The 24900-nt window shown below is 56.6% G+C and overlaps 6 protein-coding genes across 8 annotated transcripts; 3 read left to right on the plus strand and 3 right to left on the minus strand.

The window, feature by feature from the left end:
• The first annotated feature begins 427 nt into the window (after nt 1-427).
• On the plus strand, nt 428-1999 carry CLDN9 (claudin 9). The gene has a single exon (XM_081132558.1). The coding sequence runs from the start codon at nt 848-850 to the stop codon at nt 1499-1501; it is 654 nt and encodes a 217-aa protein (XP_080988684.1). The 5' UTR covers nt 428-847; the 3' UTR covers nt 1502-1999.
• Nucleotides 2000-2188: 189 nt separating this feature from the next.
• CLDN6 (claudin 6) lies at nt 2189-5768 on the minus strand. 2 transcript variants are annotated; one of them, XM_081132846.1, is made up of 3 exons: nt 5752-5768; nt 5177-5500; nt 2189-3568 (listed from the first exon to the last, which is right to left on the minus strand). In XM_081132846.1, exon 3 carries the CDS (start codon nt 3538-3540, stop codon nt 2875-2877), a length of 666 nt encoding a protein of 221 aa, XP_080988972.1. In that variant the 5' UTR covers nt 3541-3568; nt 5177-5500; nt 5752-5768; the 3' UTR covers nt 2189-2874. The 2 variants fall into 2 exon arrangements, with proteins under 2 accessions (XP_080988972.1, XP_080988973.1); XM_081132847.1 differs by lacking the exon at nt 5752-5768 and having other exon boundaries at nt 2189-3563; nt 5177-5235.
• Nucleotides 5769-5872: 104 nt separating this feature from the next.
• TNFRSF12A (TNF receptor superfamily member 12A) lies at nt 5873-7934 on the plus strand. The gene is made up of 4 exons (XM_081131285.1): nt 5873-6026; nt 6767-6871; nt 7106-7240; nt 7323-7934. The coding sequence occupies exons 1-4, from the start codon at nt 5933-5935 to the stop codon at nt 7376-7378; spliced, it is 390 nt and encodes a 129-aa protein (XP_080987411.1). The 5' UTR covers nt 5873-5932; the 3' UTR covers nt 7379-7934.
• On the minus strand, nt 7890-9520 carry HCFC1R1 (host cell factor C1 regulator 1). Its single transcript, XM_081131286.1, has 3 exons — nt 9353-9520; nt 8776-8904; nt 7890-8535 (listed from the first exon to the last, which is right to left on the minus strand). Exons 1-3 carry the CDS (start codon nt 9445-9447, stop codon nt 8400-8402), a joined length of 360 nt encoding a protein of 119 aa, XP_080987412.1. The 5' UTR covers nt 9448-9520; the 3' UTR covers nt 7890-8399.
• Nucleotides 9521-9538: 18 nt separating this feature from the next.
• Nucleotides 9539-13076, plus strand: THOC6 (THO complex subunit 6). The gene is made up of 13 exons (XM_081131284.1): nt 9539-9880; nt 11009-11124; nt 11231-11295; nt 11384-11487; nt 11578-11615; nt 11699-11747; nt 11867-11938; nt 12017-12119; nt 12205-12254; nt 12344-12406; nt 12506-12616; nt 12710-12844; nt 12922-13076. The coding sequence occupies exons 1-13, from the start codon at nt 9842-9844 to the stop codon at nt 13000-13002; spliced, it is 1026 nt and encodes a 341-aa protein (XP_080987410.1). The 5' UTR covers nt 9539-9841; the 3' UTR covers nt 13003-13076.
• Nucleotides 13035-20917, minus strand: BICDL2 (BICD family like cargo adaptor 2). 2 transcript variants are annotated; one of them, XM_081131282.1, is made up of 10 exons: nt 20874-20917; nt 19266-19557; nt 16657-16872; nt 16419-16535; nt 16166-16312; nt 15161-15352; nt 14907-15056; nt 14080-14207; nt 13713-13833; nt 13035-13610 (listed from the first exon to the last, which is right to left on the minus strand). In XM_081131282.1, exons 2-10 carry the CDS (start codon nt 19545-19547, stop codon nt 13449-13451), a joined length of 1515 nt encoding a protein of 504 aa, XP_080987408.1. In that variant the 5' UTR covers nt 19548-19557; nt 20874-20917; the 3' UTR covers nt 13035-13448. The 2 variants fall into 2 exon arrangements, with proteins under 2 accessions (XP_080987408.1, XP_080987409.1); XM_081131283.1 differs by lacking the exons at nt 19266-19557; nt 20874-20917 and adding an exon at nt 17141-17250.
• Between the last annotated feature and the right edge of the window lie 3983 nt (nt 20918-24900).

A 24900-nucleotide genomic window follows, 5' to 3' on the forward strand; every position in this document is an offset into this window, starting at 1 on the left:
TTCCTTTTTTTTTTTTTTTTTTTGAGAGATGGCGAGGAAGGGAGAGAGAGAGTGAAGCATCAGTTTGTTGTTCCACTTATTTATGCATTTATTGGTTGATTCTAGTATGTACCCTGACCGGGCATGGAACTTGCAACCTTGGCATGTGTGGAGGACACTCTCACCAAGTGAACTACCCGGCCAGGGCTCACCATTCCTTTGTCTCTGGGTTCCCACAGGCATGGATGCCCCCCCCCCTTTCTGGTCAGGATATGCTCTTCCCCCCACCCCTGCCACCCTGAGCTCCACCCTCCCTTCCCAGCCCCGCCTCCTCCCCATAGCACTGGCCTCCCCAGTCTTGGCCTAGCTGCTCCTCCCCTGCCTCCTCCTTAAAAGCCCCATGCCTACGGCCAGGAGCCCGCAGTCCCCAAGTGGCACCGGGCAAGGGCCCACTGCTCATCTTGAACCTGCGCCAGCCAGAGGGGACAAGGAAGGCCCTCCGCAGCCTGAAGGTGGGTCGGAGGGTAGATTCTGTGTAGCTAGTCAGACAGTGGTAGGACGTGGCTACAGGGTGGCAGGAGAAGCAGCCACTAGGCAACTGATGGGCGACAGGCACCTCGAGGGATCACCAACCACTTAACTGAGCAGGACTGTGAGATTTTGTTTGTCGGGGACCGGCGACACACCTGTGAGGGGCACAGAGCGAAGAGGTGCCTTGCAAGAGGCTCACAAATGTGAGGACTGTCCTGGCCTGAGGACACTGACTGCCCATTCCCGGCAGGCACCAAGACCCCTACTTGGCAGCGTCTAACCCACTCCTCACGTAACCAGGCCACCAACGGCTGAGAAGACCTAACTGAGAGGACAGATGGCTTCAGCTGGCCTAGAACTCCTAGGCATGACCCTGGCTGTGCTGGGCTGGCTGGGGACCCTGGTGTCCTGTGCCCTGCCCCTGTGGAAGGTGACCGCCTTCATCGGCAACAGCATTGTGGTGGCCCAGGTGATGTGGGAGGGGCTGTGGATGTCCTGTGTGGTGCAGAGCACAGGCCAGTTGCAGTGTAAGGTGTACGACTCAATGCTGGCACTGCCCCAGGACCTGCAGGCTGCCCGAGCCCTCTGTGTCATCGCCCTCCTCCTGGCCCTGCTCGGCCTGCTGGTGGCCATTACGGGAGCCCAGTGCACCACCTGCGTGGAGGACGAAGGTGCAAAAGCCCGCATTGTGCTCACAGCGGGCGTCATCCTCCTTCTCTCAGGCATCCTGGTTCTCATCCCCATCTGCTGGACGGCCCACGCCATCATCCAGGACTTCTACAACCCCCTGGTGGCTGAAGCCCTCAAGCGGGAGCTGGGGGCCTCCCTCTATCTGGGCTGGGCAGCATCTGCCCTGCTCATGCTGGGCGGGGGCCTCCTCTGCTGCACATGCCCCCCGCCCCAGATCGACCGGCCACGAGGACCCAGGCTGGGCTACTCCATCCCCTCCCGCTCGGGCACCTCTGGGATGGACAAGAGGGACTATGTATGAGGTGGAGAGTGTCTCCGGAGGCTGCTCAGAGCCTTGACTTTTTGCTGAATGCCCTCTCTAACCCCTGCCTTCTACCATCAAACCCTTCCCCAGGTGAAACCTACTTTCTAGGAGCTCCAGTCTGGCTGCTGGGCTCATCTCAAGATGGCTTGGCTGAGCCCAGACCCTCCTCAATGGAGTCCCCACCTCCTGGCTGCCCAACTCCCCTAACCAGTTGCTTTCTTCCGCTTCCAGGACATAGGTTGGCTCTCCTCCCCTTCCTGAGGCCTCCCCTGCCCCTGGAACCTGGGCCTTACCCGAAGGGCAGTACTCCTTGGCTCAAACAAGGAGATTATGCCTTGCCTGCCCTGGAGCTGGTCCCCTCTAGTCTGGCCACCCACCAACAGCATTCAGAGACCCAGGCCAGGCCCTCCGGGAGAAACCAGTCTCCTTCAGGCCAGAAGTGCCCAGCCCACCCCCTGTCCCCACCCCTGAGTTCCCTGAATAAAGAATATTTGTGCCTCCAGCTGCCTTGATCTGTGATTGGGCAGGGAACACCAGGGCTATCAGGCCAAGGTCTGCTCCAGGTCCTGCCCTGTGAGTAACCCCACTTAGGCCATGCTAGGCAGGTGAGCAACAATGGAGGCGAGTCTCCCATGTTCACTTTACACCAGGTTGGAACTCAACAGCCTCCCAGCAACACCAATGGCAAGTAACAAAACGAAACACACTTTATTTAGTAAAAACTGGTGAGTGTGGGTGTGGCATGGCAGAAGTGTGCAGAGCCTGGAGATGAGAAGGTCAGGGGTCTACAGCATGGCTGGGAAGCAACTCTGGGAAAGGATGGAAGAGCCAGAGGTCAGAAATCTTTGGAGGTAGGCGCTTTTTGGTAACTTATCACCTGCTCTTCTCAAGGCTACTTGAGGCTCAAGAGCCTTTGGAGTTCCAGAGGCCTTACCAACAAGGCAGGGCTTATCCCTGGAAGCCCAGGGAGGCCCTGCCCCAACAGCAGCAGGAACTCTTGGGGACAGACCATCAAAGCACCTTTTGTCACAAAGCACCTGGCCAGCAAGCAGCCTTCACCCAAGGGCCACAGCTCCAGGTTGGCCTCTAAGATGGGGATGTCCAAGGTGGAGAAAGATCCAGAAACTCTGAAGTGCTGCCTTCTTGGTTTCATCATCCAAAGGTGAGAAATGCCAGCAGCAGAACCCAGGTGAGAGACTGAGTTTCTTCTTGGTTCGGTGTTTATCAAATGGATTAAAAGAAAAATATCTCCCTTGCCCAATAAAAAGGAAAAACAAGATAAAAGCAACCCAGAAACTGTCATGCATCTGATGACTCCAGCTCATGGGGTAAGCTCCATGGTCAAGGGAGTTCCCATTCCCCTACCCACATCAAACGTAATTCTTGGTGGGGTATTCAGAGGGCCCCTGAGAGTTGGCTCGCGGGGCAGATGCTGAGTATCGGGCCAGGTAATGGCTGGAGCCCCGGGACCCCCCAGAGGGGCAGGTGTAGCACAGGAGCCCCCCACCCAGCAACAAAAGGCCTGAAGCTGCCCAGCCCAGGTAGAGGGAGGCCCCCAGCTCCCGCTTTTGGGCCTCTGCCACCAGAGGGTTGTAGAAATCCTGGATGACAGCATGGGCCGTCCAGCAGATGGGGATCAGAGTCAGGACCCCTGAGATGACAAAGATAATCCCAGAGGTGAGCACCAGTCGGGCCTTGGAGTCCTTGTCCTCCACACAGGTGGTACACTTGGCCCCACCGAGGTAGATCAGCAGACCCACCAGGGCAATGAGGAGGGTGATGATGCAGAGGGCTCGGGCAGCCTGCAGGTCCTGGGGCAGTGCCAGCATTGAGTCGTATACCTTGCACTGCATCTGGCCTGTACTCTGTACCACACAGGACATCCACAGCCCCTCCCATATCACCTGGGCCACCACAATGCTATTGCCGATGAAGGCGGTCACCTTCCACAGGGGTAGGGCGCAGGACACCAGAGCATTCACCCATCCAAGCAACGTCAGGACGATCCCCAGGATTTGCAGACCAGCAGAGGCCATGGCGAGGTTGAGGCTGAAAGGAGCTGCACTGGGGACAGAACACAGTAATATTAAGAACAGCTGGCCAGATTCCCCACTCCCAATGAGTGCTAAGCCTCATGCCATGTGCCATGGCCACACAGAAAACCACACAGAAAACCTAGAAGTTGGGATACCATGTCCTGTCCCAGAGCCTCATTTTCTCATGGGCAAAATGAGCATTAATGCTTTAGCATATATTTCTTTTTCCCTAGTTATGTGATCGGCACTGGCTTACAATGGTGAGTAAGTAAGCCAGCTAGTCCTGGATTTTTTGAGTACAAATGAAAGATAATATAAAGCCTAAGCAAGTGCTAGTCCCTGGCCTCAGCCACTATGGGTACATTTTATCAAACAGCAAAGTGACAAAAAGGGCATGATGAAGCAACAGAGCGAAGTCTGCAGGTGTTTTCCGCAGGGCGTACGTACAGATGGAAGGTTGGCTCTAGCGATTGAGTTTCAATCTCAAAGTCATCAAGATCAGAGAGCCAAGCTTCCTTCCACCACCCAACAGGAGGGTCCAAACCCCTCACCCCAACATGGTTCTGTACCTCAGGCAGGTGGTTACCAGTTCGATCTTAAAGATCTTGTGTTCTGCGTGGCCCACCTGGCCTGCCTCTGCTCAGCCCAGCCCAGCCCCATCCAAACCTTGGAGGGGCAGGAGAGATTGGGGAGGTGGGCACTCCTACCCAAAAGCACTTCCTTCTCTCAGGCCACTGGCTGCCTCCCTGGGTCCCACTCTTCTGCCCTCCCTTTGAGGCCAGAGAGCATCCCCCCCCCAGGTGGGGGAAATTTTCTTGTGTATTCTTGCCCCAAATGCCATCCTCCCAGGACACAACTTCCCTAAAAGGAGCTAAAATCCTTGGGGTCTACCCAGTGAGCCAGTTCCTTCACAGCAGCCCCCTGCACCTGTCTCCCCTCACATCCCACTTCGCGTTGGAGGTCTCCACCCGGGTCAGTTCTGTCCAGGTTCCTGTTGTGGTTCTCCATTGCCCAAAGGTTCTGTGCAACGTCTTGGACTTAAGCCTAGCACCAGCCCGGCCGTGTGACCAGAGGGGAGACTCTCCACTCACTTTTCATTTGCACCCATTGGGTACGAGCTGAAGACCTCCAGGGAGATCGGACGGGGTGGGCAGCCCTCGTTCGTCTCAGTCCCGTTTACCCAGCGCTTCTCCCCTGCCCTCGACCCATTCCTTTTACACACACTATGGGCTCCCCTCGGTCCTAGGGCGCCCCTTCCCGCTCTCGATCCCTACTTCCCTTCGGAGTCCAGCCCGAAGGTGGGTGTCCTCAGTCCCCCACCAGCCTGGGAGCCGAGCGCGCGGGATAGTTTAATGGCGGCGCGGGCCCAGGGTCTGCCCGCTCAGGTGAGGGGGAGGGGCGGCAGACCCGCAGAGCAGCGCAGGTGGGGGAGGGGCGCCCGGGTTTCGGAGCCTTTGTCCTAGGGGAAGAGAGGAGGGGCATTTAGCCGTTTTCGAGCGCCGAGGGACCCTATCTACCCCCCGCCGGGGCCTCGCCAGAAGACCAGTCCAGGTTCTCCAAGCTGCCCGCCCCCTGCACCCCGTTCCCCGAGGCACCCACCTCCTCCTCCCCAGCACGCACACTGCCCCAGGCTCACCTGAGCAGGTAGGACCCCGCAGAGATTCGTAAGAGCCGCGAGTGTGGGGAAGGGGCGGAGACGGGGTCTTAAAGAGACAGTGACGTCACTCGACCACCGCCCCTGGGAGGGGCAGAGACCCCAGTCCAGACCACTGGGGGCGCGAGGTTTCCAACCTCGTCAGTCCTGAGGCTTGAGACTGGGGCTGCTGCCCCCGCAACTGGCCCGGGTGAGGGGACATCAGAGGCTGACGTGGGGGCCCGCAGTGAGTCAGGGCGCAGGGCGTGGTGCCAAACGGAATTTGGGTCCCTGCTCCGCCACCTTCCCGAGCCTCAGTTTCACACTCTGCAAAATGGAAACAACAAGCCCGCATTTTACTAGGTAACTATGTCCTAAGGTAGAAATTTAAGGACAGATTATCAGTATTTTTATGCTGTTATTATACCCCCGGTGTCATTAATAAAGTTGCGATGTGTGGTTTCGTGTCTGATCCCACCCCCACACACACACACTGCCCCATCCCCCTCCAGGACTTGAGCACCGAGGGGACAGCCAAATCAGTGTCCGGGCTAGGTCCCCACAGCGCGCATGCTTACGGTGCTCGCAGTGCTGGTGACTGAATTTAGCGGGCCCGACGGGGCGGGGCGTCCCGGGGCGAGCCGCTGGGCAGGCTCAGGCGAGGGGGCCGCCCCGGAAGGCGGGGGCGGGTCCGGCCAAAGTTGTCTGTCCCGGCGTCTAGCGGCGGTCTCAGACCGCTGCGGCCGCGGGACGCGCGCTATGGCGCTTCTCCTTCTGAGCTCTCAGCTGCGGCTGCTCGTCCTGGGGCTCGGGCTGGCGCTGCTGTGCTTGGCGGCGGGGGAGCCGGTGTCAGGTACGCCGGGCGCCGGGCTGGGGCTGGGCTGGGGCTGGGGGTGTGAGGGCCGGGGAATCCCCGGCCGGGGAGCGGGGAGCCAGCTTTGGGGGACTAGAGGAGGGGGCAGAACTGGGGGTACATGAGATCGGGGGTCAGGTAGTTTCCAGACACCGAGCTCCCAGGCCAGGGGAGGTTCCATCTCGATCCGAGCTTCATTCCCAGCCCTGGCCTCAGTTTCCCGCTTGTCCAACTCGAACTCGGAAGTGGAGAAAGGAAGTTTGAAGGCAGTGTGTCTCCTCCCGTGAGGGGCAGCCCCCCAGCCTGGTCAATACCGGGCTTGCCCAGCCGCAGTGACCGGAGTCGCGGTGGGGTGTCGAGAGGCAAGGGGTCTGTGTCCCCCATACCATGTGGGGTGCCCCCTTCCATCCGGTGATTTCAGTGCCCAGCTATGCGGGGGGGGGGGGAGGAACCGGGGTCGGGCCCGGTGCCCAGGAATGAGTCACCCGCCGGCGGCGGCGGCGGCGGCGGCGGCGGCGGGGGGTGGTGTTTCGGAGACCTGACCCCCCCCAGCCTTCCGCCCTACAGCCCCCCTTCCCCCCGCCCCTCGCGGCAGTATCTCTGGAGGGCGGGCGGTGCGGTCACCTGTGAGGAATGGGGGAGGAGGGCGCCGGTGACTCACGTTATACGAGCCGGCCGACCCTGACCTCAGCCCCCAGAATAGCCGTGCTCCACCCCCAGCCTCTGACCCCCTTCCCCAGGCACCACTCCCTGCTCCCGCGGCCGCTCCTGGAGCTCGGACCTCGACAAGTGCATGGACTGCGAGTCGTGTCGAGTGCTACCGCAGAGCGACTTCTGCCTGGGCTGTGAGTGGGGGGCAGGGCCAGACTGGGCCAGCGGGCCCCAGAATGAGGGAAAGAGTTGCTGGGATAGAGAGGGGAGCAGGTGGCTTCAGATCTGGCGAATTAACGTGGGAGGCGAGTGGGGAAGGGGCTCCAATCCGGGTAGGAGCCACGGTAGGGGAAAGACTTGAGGCTCAGATCTAGATGGTGGGGCTGGTCCAGAGAGGGGCAAGGTCTGACTCTGAGTCCTGCCTGCAGGCGCTGGGGTCCCTTCAACTTCCTTTGGGCTGCTGTGGCCCATCTTGGGGGGCGCCCTCAGCCTAGCCCTTGTCCTGGGGCTGCTTTCCGGCTTCCTGGTTTGGAGACGGTGCCGCCGGAGAGAGAAGTTTACCAGTAAGTGTGCCCTGGCCTCCCCACCCCCCATCACTCCTCAACATCTCCTCAGCTCTTGATGACCCCTCTTGTTATCTTGCAGCCCCCATCGAGGAGACCGGCGGGGAGGGCTGTCCTGGCGTGGCGCTGATCCAGTGACAATGAGCGTCCCTGGTCAGCAGAAGGCTGTACTGTACACACTCTTCATTCATTCATTCATTCTGGAGCCAGCCCTGCCTCCCAGACAGCCAGAGCCAGGCTGCTTGCATCACAAGGGTGTGCAGGGGTGGGGGACAGGTGAACTACTTCTGAGGCCTGGATCCAGGCTTCAGAGGAGCCTTTGAAGGTATCTGACTGCCCTGTCTCTGGCTCCAGGACAGGAAAGCAGAACCAGGCTGGCTCACACCAGATGTCTGACACTAGGAACTGCAACATTTGCACAAGGGTCCCCTGTCCCCATGGCTTGGGGGGTCAGGCTGAAGTGAGGGACAGATAAAACACTAGGTCCCACCTACTCAGATGTGCTGCAATCCCAGCACTGGGGTCTCAGCCTGGGGGTTAGGGACCTGTTCCTAACACTAGGGGGCTGGCCCTCTAGGGGGCTGGCCCTGAGACACTGCCCCCCCAACCCTCAAATGGGGGGGAGATATTTATTTTGGGTAGAAAGTTTGGAGGGGAGGGAGAATTTATTAATAAAAGAATCTTTAACTTTAAATGGATTGGAGAGTGGCATGATTCCCCAGCAAGACTTCCCAGAGCTGGAGGAGTGAGTCAGTCGCGGGGGCGGGGGTGAGGCTCTGACTCATACATTCTCAATGCCTGAGCCCAGCCTGCCAGGACCTGGCCAGGCCCTGACCGTTTTCCAGGGATCTGGAAGAGAAACCCCAGCATCTAGTGCCCCAGCCTTACCCTCTCTTCCCAAAGGCCCCAGGTTCCAGACTGAAGATATCATCTGCTCGGCAATCTTTATTCAGTTCTGGGGGGTGGGGGAGAATGCCTCCCTTTCCATGCTACTGCCCCTCCTACCCCAGGCTCAGTGTCTTCCTCTGTTGGGGGAAGGTCTTGGTGCTCAAAGGCCTAGTATGGCGGAAAAGCAGGGTAGCTGGTCCCTTCACGGGGGTGTTAGTCTCCCCTGTTGTGGGGGAGAAGGAGGGTGGGCAGGTGCGCTGCCTGCCAGCACTCAGAGATCCATTATTTCCCCAGCTGGGGTTGCAGGGTAGTGGGAGGTAGGGGTGTCCCCCAGCCTCAGAAGCCTCAGGGCCTCAGGGATCAGGTTTCCAGGGTAGCGCCAGAGCAGCAGTTCAGAGCAAGGGCTCCTAGAAGAGGAAATGACAGCCAGGGCATAGGGCTGAGGCTGGCCTGGCAGAGCCACCTCCCACCAGGTTCAGGTCCCCAGGGGCTCCTGGGCTGCCTCCACCTTCGAAGGAGCCCAGAGGAAAAACAACAGAGGTTGACTAGAAATTAAAAATAGCAGGATGAGGCAGGGCCTGGAGGTTGGCTCCCAGGAGGTGTGATCCTCCAGAAGGCCCAGTCAGTGGACAGTGGATGGTGCCTACCTGAGTGCAGGCAGAGATGGTGAGAAAGCCAAAGGGGGGCTGCAGTAAGGGTGGTCATTATGCAGGCTGAGTCGAGAGAAGTGGGTGGCCATATTCTCCTCGGATAGGAACTGCTTGCGCAGGGGCTCCCTGGGGAGAAACCAGGAAGCAGATAGGCTGGGATATTCATAGGGGAGGCAGGCTGATGGGGACCTGAAGTGACAGGTCTTATTGGGAGTCCTTCCCTGCCCCCAAACTCACAGCTCCTCCTCCAGGCGTTTGGTGCTCAAGAGGGGAGCTGAGAAGAAAGGAGAACTAGGTACACCCCACCCTCTTGGCCCTAGACCCCAGATCTGCCAGCCTGAGCCTGGAGTGTCAGCTAGGAATCCCCCGGCTCATATCTCTCAGCTGACGCCTGTCATCCCCACTCTTCCGGGCCATCCAGCAGCCTGCCTTGGAAGTCTCCAAACCTGTCTCAGCTCATGCCCACGTCCTGCTGATTTGCCCCACCGTGTGTCATTCTACGACAAGCCCTGAGTCCTCAGCCAAATCTCCTCCACCCCTGGGCTAAGCCCACCCAGGGCCCCCCAACACACACCTCGCGTCCAGGCCCCGGGGCGCCCCCAAGGCAGCCCGCGAGTCGCGCTGGGCCCGACTCGGGGGACCTCGTTCCAGGGGCTGCTGAAGGATCATTGGGGTTCGGAGTCCTGCGGGGTGGAATCCCGGCGACAGGGGCGGAGCTCCAAGGGCGTGGCCACACGCGAGAGGTGTGGCTTTAGGCGCGCGCAGCGGCGAGAGGCCGTGCTGCGCGGAAGACCGGTGGCGGGCCGCAGCAAGGCGGAGCTGTTCGGCGGGGTGGGGGAGGGGATCCGGCGTAGCGGGGCTTCCGTGGGCGCCACTTAGTGTCTGGGGGACGGGGTGTCTTGGCGGCGGTCACCTCAGGTCCTGGGGCTCTGGCAGTACGCGACAACCGCCTCCCGGCGGTATAGCACTAGCGGGGCACCGCAACGGTGAGCGGCTTTGGAGCACGTCCGGACTTGTGAGGCTGCGTCGCGCGCGGAGCACTCTGGGACTTGTAGTTCTCGAGATGGAGCGAGCGGTTCCGCACACTGTGCCTTTGGGTCAGGTGAGGTGGGCGTGGTGCGCGGTGTCTTCTGGGGTTTGTAGTCGGCGCCCGGCTCAGAAGGGTCGGGCAGGGAGTCCTACCCTGAAGCCAGTTTTTTTAAAAAAAAATTATCTTTATTGTTGAAAACATTACAGGTGCCCCCCTTTTTCCCCCATTGACCGCATCCACCCAGCACCCGCCCCCCTCCCCCAGGCCTTCGCCGCACTATTGTCCTGAACCCTGTTTCCCGTGGGCTGTTGGTAGGACTCAGACTCTGACCAGGGGCAGAAGAGAGTAACCCAGAAATACCTCGTGGGCCTAACATGAAAGTCAGAGGGTAGGGATTAGAAAGTAGTACTTTTTCTTTTCTTTATTCTCTCCTCTCCCTCTCCTCCTCCCCCCTCTTCTCTCCCCTCTTCTTTTCTTTTCCTTCTTTTCTTTTCTTTTTTCTTTTCTTTTCTCTTTTCTTTTCTTTTCTTTTCTTTTCTTTTCTTTTCTTTTCTTTTCTTTTCTTTTCCTTTTCTTTCTTTTCTTTTTTTTCTTTTCTTTTCTCTTTGTCTTTATTGATTTCAGAGAGAGGAAGGGAGAGGGGGAGAGGGAGATAGAAACATTAGTGATGACAGAGGATCATTGATCTGCTACCTTCTGCACACCCCATCCCGGGGATCGATCCCACAACCCGGGCATGTACCCTGACTGGGAATCGAACCACAATCACCTGGATCATAGGTCTGTGCTCAACTGCTGAGCCATGCCGTCCGGGCATGTTTTTCTTTATTGGGGTAATAGAATGACTTATTATAGGCTTTCAAGGAGACAGTACTGTGCAAAGCTCTTTATATACAGTAGCTCATACAATCATGACAGAATCTCCCGTGAGCTCCATTTAACAGTTAAGAAAACTTGGAGGAGAGGCTGGGTGCTTGCTCAAGGTCCTAAGCACACTAGGCACTTCGCATCAGCTCTGCCCTTCCTTCCATCACCCTCTTCTTGGAGCCACCCTTGGGACTTTATGGGCAGGTGCCTGCTTGGTGGGCCTCAAAGGAGGTCTGAGAAGTATGGGCAGTGGCCAAACTGGTCGTAGGGAAACCAGGAAGGAGTCTGTGGATCGGAGTTCCCAGACAGCTTTCATCCAGCCTCTCCCCACAGGTGGAAGTGTTTCAGGCCCTGCAGCGGCTGCACATGACCATTTTCTCCCAGAGTTTTTCACCCTGTGGGAAGTTCCTGGCATCTGGCAACAATTATGGGCAGATAGCCATCTTCAGGTACCCTTGCCTCTGCTCCCCAATACCCATTGGTTCTGGCATTTGGCCCTCTCAGGACTGATGCCCCCTGCTTCTGACTCAGACACCCTCTCCCCTTTCCCTGCAGCTTGTCTGCTGCTTTGAGCTCTGAGGCCAAAGAGGAAAGTAAGAAGCCCATAGTGACCTTCCAAGGTGGGTGCAGCCATTGAGTTTTGCTTAGGGGACCTCAGGGTGGAGGAGGGGAGCAGCAGAATGTCACAGGTTCTGCATTTCCATTTAGCCCACGATGGGCCTGTATACAGCATGGTCTCCACTGATCGACATCTGTTCAGCGCTGGGGACGGGGAAGTGAAGGCCTGGCTTTGGGCAGAGATCCTCAAGAAGGTAAGGAGTGTGGAGCTGAGGGGCAGGGGCACTGGGGTGCCCAGCCCCAGAGAGAGCCTTTGAGGTCACCCAGTGTTTCCCTCCACAAAGGGCTGTAAGGAGCTATGGCGCCGTCAGCCCCCATACAGGTAAGCCAGGGCCACATGGGCAGAGGGCATGTGGGGACACAGGTGCTGCCTCACCAGAACTGACCCTGCTTTCCCTCCCCCAGGACCAGCCTGGAAGTGCCTGAGATCAATGCTTTGCTTCTCGTTCCCAAGGTCTGAGCCCTTTGTGATTAGGGCTCTACCCTGCCCTGTTTTTGGCCCAAACCGATCCTTCCCTGGTCTCTGTCCTTATTTGACATTGACTGCTGACCCCACTCTGCCTTCCTCTGCAGGAGAATTCCCTCATCTTGGCAGGGGGAGACTGCCAGTTGCATACGATGGACCTAGAGACGGGGACCTTCACTGTGAGAGGGCCCTGGAGCTGGGCGGCGGGGGCGGCATTCTTTCTGGATCGCATTCTGACACTGCCCCTCTCCCTGCAGCGAGCCCTCCGGGGCCACACAGACTATGTCCATTGCCTGGCACTGAGGGAGCGGAACCCGGAGGTGCTGTCTGGTGGTGAAGATGGGGCTGTGCGGCTTTGGGGTAAGGAAGTATCTGGTTGGAGAGAAAGATGGTGGTGAGGGAGGCTGGGGTGAGTAGGGTACCTCTCATGGTTCTTCCCCCATAGACCTCCGAATGGCCAAGGAAGTCCAGACAATTGAGGTCTACAAGCATGAGGTGAGGGCATGCCCTACACCCTGTTCTCCCTTCTCCCTGGGCATCTCCTGTGCCTTGACCTCCTCCTCTCTTCCCCTCCTCCCTCCCAGGAGTGCTCGAGGCCCCACAATGGGCGCTGGATTGGATGTTTGGCAACTGACTCAGACTGGATGGTGAGCCAGGCAAAGTGCAAGATGGGGTGGCAGCTCCGGGCCCTAACAGCTGAGGGCCCGTGGCTTATGGTGGCTGGGGACCTCCACCTATTTGCTCAGGTCTGTGGAGGGGGCCCAGCACTCACCCTCTGGCACCTCCGATCCTCCACTCCTACCACCATCTTCCCCATGTGGGCACCACAGAAACATGTCACCTTCTACCAGGACCTGGTGAGGCTCTCTGTCTTGATTTTGCTACCCCTGCCTGGTTCCTGTTTCCTGTTTCCATCCCTGACCCCTAAATCCCCTCTCTGCCCTCCACAGATTCTGTCAGCTGGCCAAGGACCCTGCGTCAACCAGTGGCAGCTGAGTGGGGAGCTTAAGGCCCAGGTGCCTGGTTCCTCCCCAGGGCTGCTCAGCCTCAGTCTCAACCAGCAGCCAGCAGCACCTGAGTGCAAGGTGGGTCCTTCAGAGAGCTGTGGGTTCCCCGGAGGCCAGGGGTGTGGGTAGGTCAGTCACCCCCCTCTTGCCTCCAGGTGCTGACAGCTGCAGGCAACAGCTGCCGGGTGGATGTGTTCACCAATCTGGGCTACCGCGCCTTCTCCCTGTCCTTCTGACCTCCGGCAACCTCACTCCCCATTCCAGGGGTCTGGACTATTTTTTATTTTTACAAATAAAATTTCAGGCTTTTCTTCCATGCGCTTTCTTCCCAAGAATGGAGAGTAAGTCGGTGCAATGATTTATATATTACTCTGTCTGATCTTGATACATAAATACCCCCCTCCCCTTCCCAGGAGTGTGCCAGGGCCAGGGGGCCAAGTGCTTAGAAAAGACCTATATAGATTCAAAAAATAGATAGTTCTGTCTCACCTGCCCCTACCACCGACCTGGGGCCCCTGACCCTCAGAGTTGGGGTCTGCTCCCAATGAGCCCCTGCCCAGCCTCCCCGGGTTGGGAGGGTACCAGCCCCCTTTGGAAGACAATCAAGGCCCTGTCGCCCCGTTGGCCAGAAGAGGAAAGTGAGCCAGAGAGGGCAAGGGCAGGCAGGCCCCTTGGGCGGCGCTCAGGTCCTTCGGAAGAGGTTGCTGAAGAAGCCGCCGGCATGTCCAGGGCCCCGGCGCAGCGAGAAGCCGGGCGCTGGACGACTCTGAGCGGATCTAGCCGCACTCAGCTCCTTCTGGCGTTGGGAGCGCAGCTGCTGCCCGATCACCACTTGCATGTCATCCTGTGGGCGGGAGGTCAGCAGGGCGGGAGGTCAGCAGGGTGGAAGGAGCGGGTCAGCGCCGAGGCCCCGCCCTCGGCCCCGCCCCCAGTCCCCGCCCTTTACCTGCCAGGCCTCCAGCTCTTGCGTCAGCGCCACCTTCTGGCGGATGGTGCGAAGCAGCTCCCGGGAGAGGGAGTCCCGCTCCAGAGAGACACGGCTGAGCTCCAGGGACAGTTCCAGGGCCCTGCAAGCAACGGGGGCAAAGAAGTGGTTAGAGGGCGTTGGGACCTTAGCGAGCTTGGCAGCGGGGGTGGGCGGGGCCTCCTGGACCCGGGCGGGAGTGGGACCCTAACACCAAAACCAAGGAGGTCAGAGGGCCCCTGAATCGGAGCCGGGAAAAATTATATCACCAGTGAAGCCCAGAACGACCAGAGTGCCCTGGGACCTTTTTCTTGCTGGGGAGTAGTGGATGGTGGCAGAGGCAGCTCACTTGTTCACAGCCTTCTCCCTGTCTGAGAGGGCGCTGCTTAGGGCCTCCTCGGGGTCCTGCTCCCGCAGCTCCTTCTGCCTTTGCAGCTCCTCCCTCAGGGACTGTAGCTCTGCCCGCTGAAGCTCCACCTGTGGGCAGGGGGCAAAGAGGCAAGTAGGCCTCAGGGTCTCCAAGCCCTTGTTCTTCTTGGCAGCCCGGGCTTCAGCTCTCCCACCATCCTTCCCTTGCCTGCTCCACAGACACCCCAGGCAGCTGTGACCCTGTGCTGAAGACGAATCTTCTGAGCCCCCAGGCTAGTGCAGAGCTACTTGGGTGGTATAAATCTGCAGGAAGGGTGCATGGTGAAGCATTGGGAGGTGGGACTAAGGGGGGAATGCAGTCTAGGAAGTCATCCTGGAGGAGGTGGCATACAGGCTGCCTTTTTTTTTTTTTTTTCCTTAAATCCTCACCCAAGGAAGTAGAAGGGAGAGGGGTGGAGGGGTATGGAGGGGAAAAGAGAGAGAGAAGCATCATGTGAGCGAGACACATTGGTTGCCTCCTGCATGCACCAGGGGCCAGGGATCGAACCAGCAACCCAGGTATGTGCCCTTGCAGGTATGTGCCCTTGACCGGGAATTGAGCCAGTGACCCTTAAGTGTGCCAATGCTCTAACCACTCAGCTACCGGCCAGGGGCAGGCTGGCTCTTGAAGTATGACTGCAAACTGGTTGGGATGAAGGATTATCCAGGTAGAGGGGGATTAGTGGAAAAAGGCTTGGAGTCATAGATGGAAAGAGAAACTGACATTGAGAAGGGCTCTGCATCCAGCACTATGTTCCCCCTCCCCACCTCATCCTGCAGCTGGGCCACTTCCATCTCCTTCTCCTCCAGCATCTCCCCTGGGTTCAGGGATGCTCTCTTTTTGGGAGGCTCCAAGGTCTCTTCCTGGGGCGAAGACTTCTGACTGGACACCTCCTGGGTCTCCGGGGACAGAATGGTCTGTTCACCAAAGGAATTGATCAGTGAGGTGTTGAACCTCATGGGTAAAGGAAGAGGGCTGGAGTCTGCAGCCCTCCTGGATGGTTGGTGGGCTGCGAGCTCACCTCGGTGTCTGTGTGTCCATCTGCAATCTGGTCCTGATTGCTGTCAAGGCTATGGGCAAGCTCTGACTGCAGTGAGGCCCCGGATGTGTCAGCGTCCTGGAGGCGTGACACCTCCTCCAGCTCCGAGACTCGCCGCTGCAGCCTCCGCAGCATACTCAGTGCCTCCCTTGCCTCTGAGCGTGCGCTTTCCAGCTGTGGGCGGACAGACAAGCGTGCGGGGTCGGCCAGGTGCACCGGCTCCGGGCATCCCGCAGTGGGCCCACAGAGGGCGCTAGTGCGCTGTGCACCCCAGCTATAGGCGCCGGTTCCCCCACTGCTGGATCACCCAGCGGCATTGGGCTGTGCACTCCCCCTTAGCCTATACCAATTTCCTCACCTATAAAGCAGGGTGTGGGTGGGAACCCGGGCTTTAAAGTTTTCCATCACCCTCCCTCCAGCCGCACTCCATCAGGTAACTTCTCAGAGAGCCTGGCCCCTGACCAGTCAACCTTCTAACTCTTTCACTAGTTGATATCATCCAGCATTTATTGAGACTTCCTTCTAAGCAAGTGCTGTGCTCAGTACCTCACACCCTCAACAAAGCTCTGTACCATTACTACCCCATCCTACAGATTGGGAAACTGAGGCTGGGTGTTCCACAATATAAGAGATCCTGGGATAAGAACCCAGAAAATTTGACCCCAAAGCGCTGCTTCTTTTCATTCCCTTTTCTCCATCTCTACTGCCTCAGACCTGGTCCAGGTTCCCATCATCTCAGGCCTAAGCTCTAGCCTTGGCCTCTCCTGACCTCCCAGCTGCTTGGTTCTGATGCATCCTAAGAGTGTACCACCCTTGCTTAATACCATTCCATGGCTCCCACTTGTCCTTGGGTTAATGCCTATGCTCTTGTGGCCCAGCTGCTGGGGCTCCCAGTGACCCAGCTCTGGCCTCATCTCCCAGGAAGACCTGAGACAGTGGCCAAGGCCCCAGCTGGATGCACCCACACACCCCAACCCTACTGGTGACCTCCAAGTTGTGCTCCCGCCTCTCTCGCCGCAACAGCAACAGCTCCTCGTGGGTTGCCTGTAGCCTGCCCTGGCCCTTCTCCACCTCCTCACGCAGGCCTCGGATCTGGGCCTCCAGGTCCTGCCGGCGACTCTGCAGCATCTGGTTCTAGAGAAAGGTCTCAGAGCTGGAGGAGAGGTGCTGGGCCAGCTCCAGATAGCCCCCAGCCTAGCCTTCCTGGCTCAACAGGCCCCCAGCCCTAGCCAGTACTCACCTCCCCCTGCAGACTTTCCAGTCGTGTCCTCAGCTCTGCTCTGGCCAGGGCCTGGGTTTGGCACTGCCCTCGAAGGCCATCTAGTTCTCTCTGAAGCTCCTGCTCAGTCTGGGAGGCCTGGTGGGGGTGGGGAGAGAAGGTAGTGGAGCCCTCAGCTGGTCTAAGCCTCAATACCAATTGCAGGGCACCCACCCCCCAACTGGGACCCAGGAATATGGATAGGTCAAGGCTGTCCCACCTGGGCCAACTGCTGGCTGAGCCGTAGGTTCTGCTCGCTGAGTTCTCTGAGGGCCTGTGCGCGTTCTCGTCCACTGTCCTGCTGCTCTGAGCGTTGTTCCCCAAGCTGGGCCCGCAGGGCCTCCACATCCCCCTCCAGCTCAACAGCCCTGGCCTCCCACTCAGCTCCCCGTGCTGCCAGGCCCCGGCGGAGCTCATGGTTCTCCTGCTGCAGCCACTGTGGGGGCCAGGATAGAGGGTCAGAGACAGAGAGGGAGAGATGAGACTTGAACGGACAGAGAGACCCAGATGGAGAAACAGAGACCTAAAGAGAGACTGAGGGAGACTGAAACAGGCTTGAAGGCAAGAGACATGAAGGAAGCAGGCAGAGAGCAAAATGCAGAGTCAGAGAAAAGGAGAGCAGGCGGGGTATAGTAGAGAGAAGTTTCCAGGCCTAACAGGGCTGACCCCCAGCTAGGGGGTGGGGCTCCCTGATGCCCACTCACCTCTGGCTGCTGCCTGGGCTTCTGGACCCGATGTTGCAGGCGCCGTTTCTGGCGCCTGAGCCTGGCAGAATTTAAGCCCCGACCCATGGCCTCACACAACTAGGGGCTCTGGAGGTTCAGCTTCTGCCCAGCCTCTGCTCAGGCCCTCTCCCCAGCTCCTCCCAGCCAGCTCCCTCTAATTAACACTGGCCAGCCCCACCTGGGCCCCATGCCTCTTCCTGCCCTCCCCAAAACCTGTCCAACTAGTGGGAGGACAAGCCTGGCACACCCAGATACCCAGCTTGGGGAGGCAGGCAAGTCAGCCTCCACTTTCTTTAGATTCTCAAAGCTGGAAGGTGATGTTAGCCACAGTTACAGTTATTAGCAGTACTCCCTCCAGGTCCTGTGCTAGTGCTTTACCTTTACTAGTTTATTTAATCCACTGGAGTCAGAATTAACATCCTTATTTTACAGATGAGGAAACCTGCTCAGAGAGGTAAAATGCCTTGCCCAAGGTCACACAATGAATTAGTGAGGCAGGGAAGCCAAGCTTTTAACCAAATACTGTGGGGACAACACATCTCTAAGATTAAGCCCACAGGATTGGGGTCCAATTGTCCTGGCTGGTGCCCAACTCTGCTGCTGCTTTGTGGTCAGCCAAGTCCCTTAATATCACCATGTCCCATCCATTCATTCATCCATCCAATATTTCCTGAGCTCCTCCTGTTTTGGGGTCTGGCTGTCAGCAGTAAGTGAGACCACAAAGTTCCCTGCCCCAGACACTGTGGCCACCTCTTTGCCGGTTCCCAGGTTCTATTCTTGCTCCCTGGAGCCCATTGTCTATTTGTAATTTTGGAAGATCCCTCTGGCTTAGGGACAGCTTAAAATCCAGAGGTCTTAGGCAAATGGACACGTTTAAACTAGGTAGTTTTGGAGGGGACAGTAAGGGCTGTAAAGAAACCCTGGAAAGCGATGAAGAGGAGGGCGGGGGTGGAGGCTCCCTCAGTAGGAAGTGATGTCTGAATTGACTCCTGCAGGGCAAGAAGGAAGAGAGCTAAATGCAAGGAACAGTAAGTGCAAAGGCCCGAGGGAACAAACTTGGGTTACTCAAGGAACTGAAAAGAGCCCCCCCTACTCCCCCCCCCCAGTAGGAGGGGTGGTAAACTGAGCTCAGGTCTGGGAAGCTGCCCACGGGGACTTTTAAGCTCTGGTGAGGAGTTTCAGTTTCATTCTAAATGTGATGAAGAGCCATTGGGAGATTCTGAGCAAGAACAGGAATGATCTGATTTGTAATTTTGGAAGATCCCTCTGGCTGCCCCATAGACAATGGGCTCCAGGGAGCAAGAATAGAACCTGGGAACCGGCGAAGAGGTGGCCACAGTGTCTGGGGCAGAGATAACAGAGGCTGTGACCAGATTGGAGGCTGCAGAAACGTAAGTGGATGGCCTCAGAATCTGGTTTAGAAGAATTAATAGGGCTCGCAGGTGTGGTAGCAGAGGTCATGAAAATGCTCAGGGTCTGGCCCTGCGGTGGGAAGCTGGCATGGGGACAGAGGCTGGTAGGGTCAGAATGAAGAGTGCCACTTGTGTTAAGATGCCCATTAGATGGCCTGTTGGAGAGGTGCAGGGGGTAAGCTACCCAGGTTGGGCTCAGGGAAGTGGCTGAGGCTGATGACATGGGTCTAGGAGTTAGTGGTATCCAGGGTGTTTAGGGGCCAAATGTGACCCCAGGTGACAGTGTGGCTGACAACAGAACCTGGGCAGAGGGAAGAACTGTTCCTACCTCAAAGACTGAGTGGGAATTTACGGAGATGATGCATGGAAAGTGCTTAGCCCAGAGCCAGATGGGGAGGGGGTGCCCAGTAACTGTTGGCTGGGGTTGCACTATACTGCTGAGGAGGTGGACTCAAGATTCAGAGAGGGCCAGCAGTTTGCCCAGGGTCACACAGCCAGGCAGGGGTCTGAATCCAGGTCTTGACTTGTCCTCAGAGCCCATCCTCTTAACCACCAAACAACACTGCCGGGGGAACTGGGCCCAGCCCTGAATTATTCCAGAAGCATCTGCCTGCCTGGCTTTCTGCTCCCTGCTCACCTGTCCTCCATCTGCCCACCCCTGCACCCTGCCGCCACCCCTGCTGCCAGCTCACTTCCTCACGCTCAGAGTGCTGGGTGCTCAGCGTCTCCAGCTGCCGCTGCAGCTCCTCATTGCGCTCCAGAAGCATCTTGCCAAGTTCTGCGGCCAACAGCAAATCTTTTTCCTTCTGTTGCAGCTGGAGGGCCAGGTCCTCGGGCTCCTGGGGCCCTGGGCCCCCTCCCAGGAATGAGTCCCGCCGCTCCAGCACGAAGGGGAAGAAGCCCTCATCACAGCTCGGGGAGGCGCCACCAGAGAACAGCTCTGGCCTGAAGCTTGGCCCTTCTGGGGAGTTCATGGTGCCTGCACTGCATATGGGGACAGGTAGGTATGTGGGACAGGTAGCTTCAGGACACTCTACTCTGCAGCCTGGGGTTTGACAGCCCCCCCCCTTCCCTTAATTCTTCACCTGTCCACTGGCCCTCCCAGTCTTGCAGCCAGGGCCTCCCTGGGCCATGAAGGGTTAATGATCTGTGTTTTGGCCACTCAGCTCAGTAATGTCCCCAGGGTAAACTGAGGCAGAGAGAAGCAGGAAATGGGCTGCCCTCTCTTCTGTCTCTGGCAGACATTCTCTGCCCCCAAACAACCTTTTCCCAGTGCTCTGGGACACAGGCCACCCTGCTGACATTTCCTGCTTCCCTCTTTCTAGAATCCAGGTGGATTCTGGCTCCCAGCCCCTCACCAGCTGGGAAACTTCTCAGAACCTAGGTTCAGAGGCACTAAGGACTCAGGGACAAGTCTAGACCCTCCTCCTTCCAAGAATACAGGGCCTTGGGAACGTAGGTATCCTGACGCCTTAGCCCCCAGCAATTCAGCCCTCTCCTCTTTCAGAAGCCTGGGTTCCCATCTCCTTGGGACTCAGATGCCCTCCCAGGTATCCCGGCCCTGGCCCTGTCCTCCTATTTTCTCAGGAGCCAGGTGTTTTGTTTCTTACCCCTCAACTCAGGTGCCGACACTCAGCTGTCCCCTCTGGAGTGTTGGCACCAGCCCTCTAGTTTCCCAGGGCCCAGGCAGGGCGAGGCAACAGGTTGTGCCAGCTACTGCTGCGCTGCCAATCCAGGTTCCTGTTTACTCCTTGGCCTGCCCCTGGGGACAGGAGCCTGGTGGCACTCCCCTAGGACCTCCCAGGGCCTAGCAGTTCAGGGACTCCAGAGGGAGGGGACACACCATACAGGGGCTTCCCTGGCACGCTCCTGCACTACCAGTCCTCTGGGGTACCCTCCCCAACATACGCACACTTGTCCCTCCCTTTGCTCCCCTCACCAGGTGCCCAAGCCCAGTCCTACCAGCAGAACCCAGGTGTCCCAGCAGTCCCAGTCCAGCTGCCCTCAGTCTGGATCCCAGGGTCTCCCTGACTTGGCCCTGCAATTGGACCCCCTCTGAAGATCCCAGTGCCTCGCTCTTCTTTCTCCTCCCTGAACCGAGCTGCCCTTTAGTACCTCAAACCAGGCGTCAGGGCCCCTAGTCCCTCCGAACCCCAGCCCAGGTATAGGAAGCCCAGCGCCCCCTTCCTGCCTGCCTGCATCCCGAGGCCTCCATCGCCCAGCCAAGCACACCAACCGGCCCCTGCTCTGTCCCGCCCCGTTTGTAGGGCCCCTGTCCTCAGCGCCCCCTAGGCTCTCACCCCACGACGCCCGGCTCCTGCCGAGATCCCCGCCGTCGGATTCCTTCTTCCGGAGGCGGCACCTGGTGCGCCTTCCACAGGTGAGGGGCGGTGCCCTGGGCGGGGCTGGGGCGCCCCCTGGTGACTTGAATGGCCAGGCAGTGCCCAAGAAAAGTCACCTCAACTCAGGTCTGAGGCACTGTCCCATCTTGCTGCCATCAGAAACAACAGGGCCCATTAATTGAGGGCCTACTGCGTGCAGACTCTGCGCTGAGCATCCATGTCAGCTCTATTCCCCTCACAACTGACCTATGGGATAGAAAATTATTTTCATTTGTTTATTTTTTCTTTATTTTTCAATATATATTTTCTATATTTTTCAATTTTTCAATGAAATACACTATTATATTAGTTTCAGGTGTACAACATAGTGATTAGGTATTTATATACCTTTACAAAGTGTTCACCTTACAAAGTTAACAATTCTAGTAACCATCTGGCACCATGCATAGTAGTTATTATTGACTATGTTCCCTATGCTGTACTTTACATCTCCATGGCTATTTTTTTAAAAAAATATATCTTTATTGATTTCAGAGAGAGGAAGGGAGAGGGAGAGAGAGAGAAACATCAATGATGAGAGAGTCATTGATGGCTGTAGCCCGCAACCCGGGCATGGGCCCTGACCGGGAATCGAACCCCGATCACCTGGATCCTAGGTCGACTCTCAACCACTGAGCCACGCCTGGCAGGGCATGACTATTTTTAAAAAAGAAATATTTTTATTGATTTTAGAGAGAGAGGAAGGGAGAGAGAAAGAGAGAGAAACATTGATCAGCTGCCTTCTGCACACATCCCAACCAGAGATCAAACCTGCAACCTGGGCATGTGCCCAAACCTGGAATTGAACCAGAGGACACCCACCCAGCTGCGCCACACTGGCCAGGGTATTACTATTTTTATAGCTGGCAATTTGTACTTAATCCCTTTCACCTTTTTCACTTACGCCCAATCCCCCCTCATCTGGTAACCATCAGTGTGTTCTCTGTGTCTATGAATGTGTTTCTTTTTTGTTCATTTATTTTATTTTTTAGATTCTATAGATAAGTGAAATCATATGGTGTTTGTCTCTCTCTGACTGATTTCACTGGACATAATACCCTCTAGGTCCGTCCACATTGCTGCAGATGGCAAGGTCGCATTCTTTTTTACGGCTGAGAGATATTCCACTGTGTATATGCACCACCTCCTCCGTATCCATTTGTCTATCAATGGAGAGTTAGACAATCAGGCAGACAGGTAGCCAGGTCTTGGCTATTGTAAATAACACTGCAGTGAACATAGGGGTACATATATCTTTTCAAATTAGTGTTTTGGATTTCTTCGAATAAATACCCAGAAGTGGAATTGCTGGGTCATATGGCAGTCCTATTTTTAATTTTTTGAGGAATCTCCATACTGTTTTCCATAGTGGTCACACCAATTTGCAATTCCACTAACAGTGCACAAGGGCTCCCTTTGCTCCACATTTCTGTCAACACTTGTTCTTTGTTGATTGATTGATTGGTTTTTAAGTCTGTTTTTATTCATTTTAGAGAGAGAAGAAGGGAGAGGGAGAGAGAGAGAGAGAGAAACATCAATGATGAGAGTCATTGATTGGCTGCCTCCTGCACGACCCCTACTGGGGAGCGAGCCTAAAACCTGGGCATGTGCCCTGACCGGGAATCGAACCTGAGACCTCTCAGTACATGGGACAATGCTCTACCAACTGAGCCACATGGCCAGGGCTCTCTGATTTATTTATTTATTTATTTATTTATTTATTATTATTATTTTTTAAATATATATATATTTTAATATATCTTTATTGATTTCAGAGAGAGGAAAGAGGGAGAGAGATAGAAACATTAATGATGAGTCATTGATTGGCTGCAGCCCACAACCCAGGCATGTGCCCTGACCGGGAATCGAACCCCGATCGCCTGGATCCTAGGTCGACGCTCAACCGCTGAGCCACGCCCCACCAGGCTCTGATTTATTGATGATAGCCATTCTGACAGATGTGAGTCGCTATCTCATTGTGGTTTGGGGTAGGAAATTATTAACAATTATAGTAACAACAAGTCTAATACATATTAAGCACTTTGCTAAGTCAGATCTTTTATAGGCACAGCTTGTGTACTTTTATGTTATCCTAGTGAAACAGGAACCACTATTATGCTCATCTTACAGATGAGGATGCTGAGGCTCAGAGAGGGTCTCACTTGCTTGGGGTCATATGGACAGAGCTTGAATGTGACCTGTAGAAGTGTGACTTTAGGGCATGTGCTCTTATACTAATTTCCATGCTGCGGGGGAGGACAGTTACAGTGACTTGCCTGTGTGGCTCCCAGTTTGGGCCTCTCAGTTCCCAGGCTGCGCAGAGCTGGGTGCTGGGCTCCAGTCAGGGATAGAGTCTCAGGAATGGACGCTGGAGGATCCAGGGCTGGGTTCCAGGCCCAGCCCAATGGAGCCTGGGCATTCAGGCGATGCCCCAGCCATGCCTTGTGGTTTGTCACAAGTCTCCTCAGACTTCCAGGGCTCCCTAGGTTCCTGTCACAGGGACTCCTGGCCTGCTGAGCAGGCACAAATGGAGGGCTGGGAACAGTGGGGTGTTTTAGGGGCTGCAACTCCTGAGCCCTGAGGCTGGGACAGGTTTGCTGCCACTACAGAATAGAGGGGCTAATTCCTTAGCAAAAGGGTCTGAGGGCTACATTGCCCAGCAAGGCTGCCATGTTGTCTCGTGGCACTTACGGGAATAGCTTGGTGGACTTTGCAGGGCTGGACATACCCCAGCCTCCCCTTGGTGCTCCCACCTGCCCACCTCCAAATGCCAGGGTCCCCATGGGCCTGACCCACACTCACTCACACTGAGCACACCTTCCCTGAGTGCTCCTCCTGCCGGGCAGGGAGCTGGGCTCACCTGGAGATGACGTGGTCAAGGCCTGGCTCCCAAGAGGTTCCCAGTCCACCCAGGAGCTGGAACAGGTGTCAACCCATAAACCAGAAATGAACCAATAAAACAGTACAGCAAAGGAACTTGGCTTATGGGTGCTAGCTACATCATATAGCCTCAGTCCAGATCCCAGTTTGGCCACTTATCAACTGTGCGTGCCTGTGTCGTTCAGCTGATTAACCTCTTCAGCCCTCAGTTTCCCCATCTGTAAAATGGGGGTGACAGCTTCTACCTCATAGGGTTGTGAGGATTAAATGGGAGTGAAGTACAAATACTTAGGCCATGCTAGTGATCCTCAGCCTGGCCATAGGAGGTGACTCACCACGCATGTTATGATGTGTTTTATCCTCATAGCAATTGGATGAGTTCATACCTTTCAAACAGAAAACCAGCTCAGGGAGGCGAAGTGATAGGCCCGTGCCTACCTGGTAGGCCCTTGCCTGGCTCCCAACCCCAGTCGCTCTTTCGACATTTGAATCTGGCCCTCAGCCTCCCTGCTGAACCCAGGAGGAAGATGAATAGGTGAGGGCAGGGTAGCCCCAGAGAAGCACGAGGGAAACTGGCATATGTCCAGATAAAGGAGGCAATGTCAACCCAGCCGTCACATGTTCCCCAGTCAGCACCCAAACAAGCTGGCTTCCTGGAGTCTCCAGGCCCATGCTCAACCTGGAATTCCCTCCCCACTTTCCCAGCCCCTGCTGGGCCTCTGGGGTCCCAAGCCTCAGCTTGTGGTCTCCTCTCTGGGGAAGCCTTCAGGGACCTCACATACCTTGGGCAGTCTATGTGGGGAATCCAGAGGCCAGCAGAATACCCCACTGCCCACCCCGCCCCCACCATCGAGGAGACCCAACGGGAATGGCACAATTCCAGACTGAGGGGCCTCCAGGCTTTTATGACATATACAAAGTCTGTGAACCATAAGTAATATTGTTGGGAGCATTTAAAACCTTTATATAAAATATTCCACATTGAATGAATTGTTCTGCAGCTTGCTTTATCCATTTAACTTGACATTTCCAAGTTTTTCCCCAACTTAAAAATCAGCTTTATTGA

Source organism: Miniopterus schreibersii, assembly GCF_964146895.1.
Source record: "Miniopterus schreibersii genome assembly, chromosome: 3".
Taxonomy (NCBI): Eukaryota; Metazoa; Chordata; class Mammalia; order Chiroptera; family Miniopteridae; genus Miniopterus; species Miniopterus schreibersii.

Excerpts from the sequence above, each read along its gene's own strand:
- CLDN9 (XM_081132558.1), top strand. The coding sequence starts at position 848 with ATGGCTTCAGCTGGCCTAGAACTCCTAGGCATGACCCTGGCTGTGCTG.
- THOC6 (XM_081131284.1), top strand. The coding sequence starts at position 9,842 with ATGGAGCGAGCGGTTCCGCACACTGTGCCTTTGGGTCAG. Across the intron at positions 11,616-11,698 it reads CGCCGTCAGCCCCCATACAG|GACCAGCCTGGAAGTGCCTG; the intron begins GTAAGCCAGGGC and ends TCCCTCCCCCAG. Across the intron at positions 12,120-12,204 it reads TGGGGCTGTGCGGCTTTGGG|ACCTCCGAATGGCCAAGGAA; the intron begins GTAAGGAAGTAT and ends CTTCCCCCATAG.
- HCFC1R1 (XM_081131286.1), bottom strand. The coding sequence starts at position 9,447 with ATGATCCTTCAGCAGCCCCTGGAACGAGGTCCCCCGAGTCGGGCCCAG. Across the intron at positions 8,905-9,352 it reads CCCCGGGGCCTGGACGCGAG|GGAGCCCCTGCGCAAGCAGT; the intron begins GTGTGTGTTGGG and ends GTTTCTCCCCAG. Across the intron at positions 8,536-8,775 it reads CCATCTCTGCCTGCACTCAG|GAGCCCTTGCTCTGAACTGC; the intron begins GTAGGCACCATC and ends TTCCTCTTCTAG.
- CLDN6 (XM_081132846.1), bottom strand. The coding sequence starts at position 3,540 with ATGGCCTCTGCTGGTCTGCAAATCCTGGGGATCGTCCTGACGTTGCTT.
- BICDL2 (XM_081131282.1), bottom strand. The coding sequence starts at position 19,547 with ATGAACTCCCCAGAAGGGCCAAGCTTCAGGCCAGAGCTGTTCTCTGGT. Across the intron at positions 16,873-19,265 it reads AGCACTCTGAGCGTGAGGAA|TGGCTGCAGCAGGAGAACCA; the intron begins GTGAGCTGGCAG and ends TGGCCCCCACAG. Across the intron at positions 15,353-16,165 it reads GGCGGGAGCACAACTTGGAG|CTGGAAAGCGCACGCTCAGA; the intron begins GTCACCAGTAGG and ends GTCCGCCCACAG.
- TNFRSF12A (XM_081131285.1), top strand. The coding sequence starts at position 5,933 with ATGGCGCTTCTCCTTCTGAGCTCTCAGCTGCGGCTGCTCGTCCTGGGG. Across the intron at positions 6,027-6,766 it reads GGCGGGGGAGCCGGTGTCAG|GCACCACTCCCTGCTCCCGC; the intron begins GTACGCCGGGCG and ends CCCCTTCCCCAG. Across the intron at positions 7,241-7,322 it reads CCGGAGAGAGAAGTTTACCA|CCCCCATCGAGGAGACCGGC; the intron begins GTAAGTGTGCCC and ends GTTATCTTGCAG.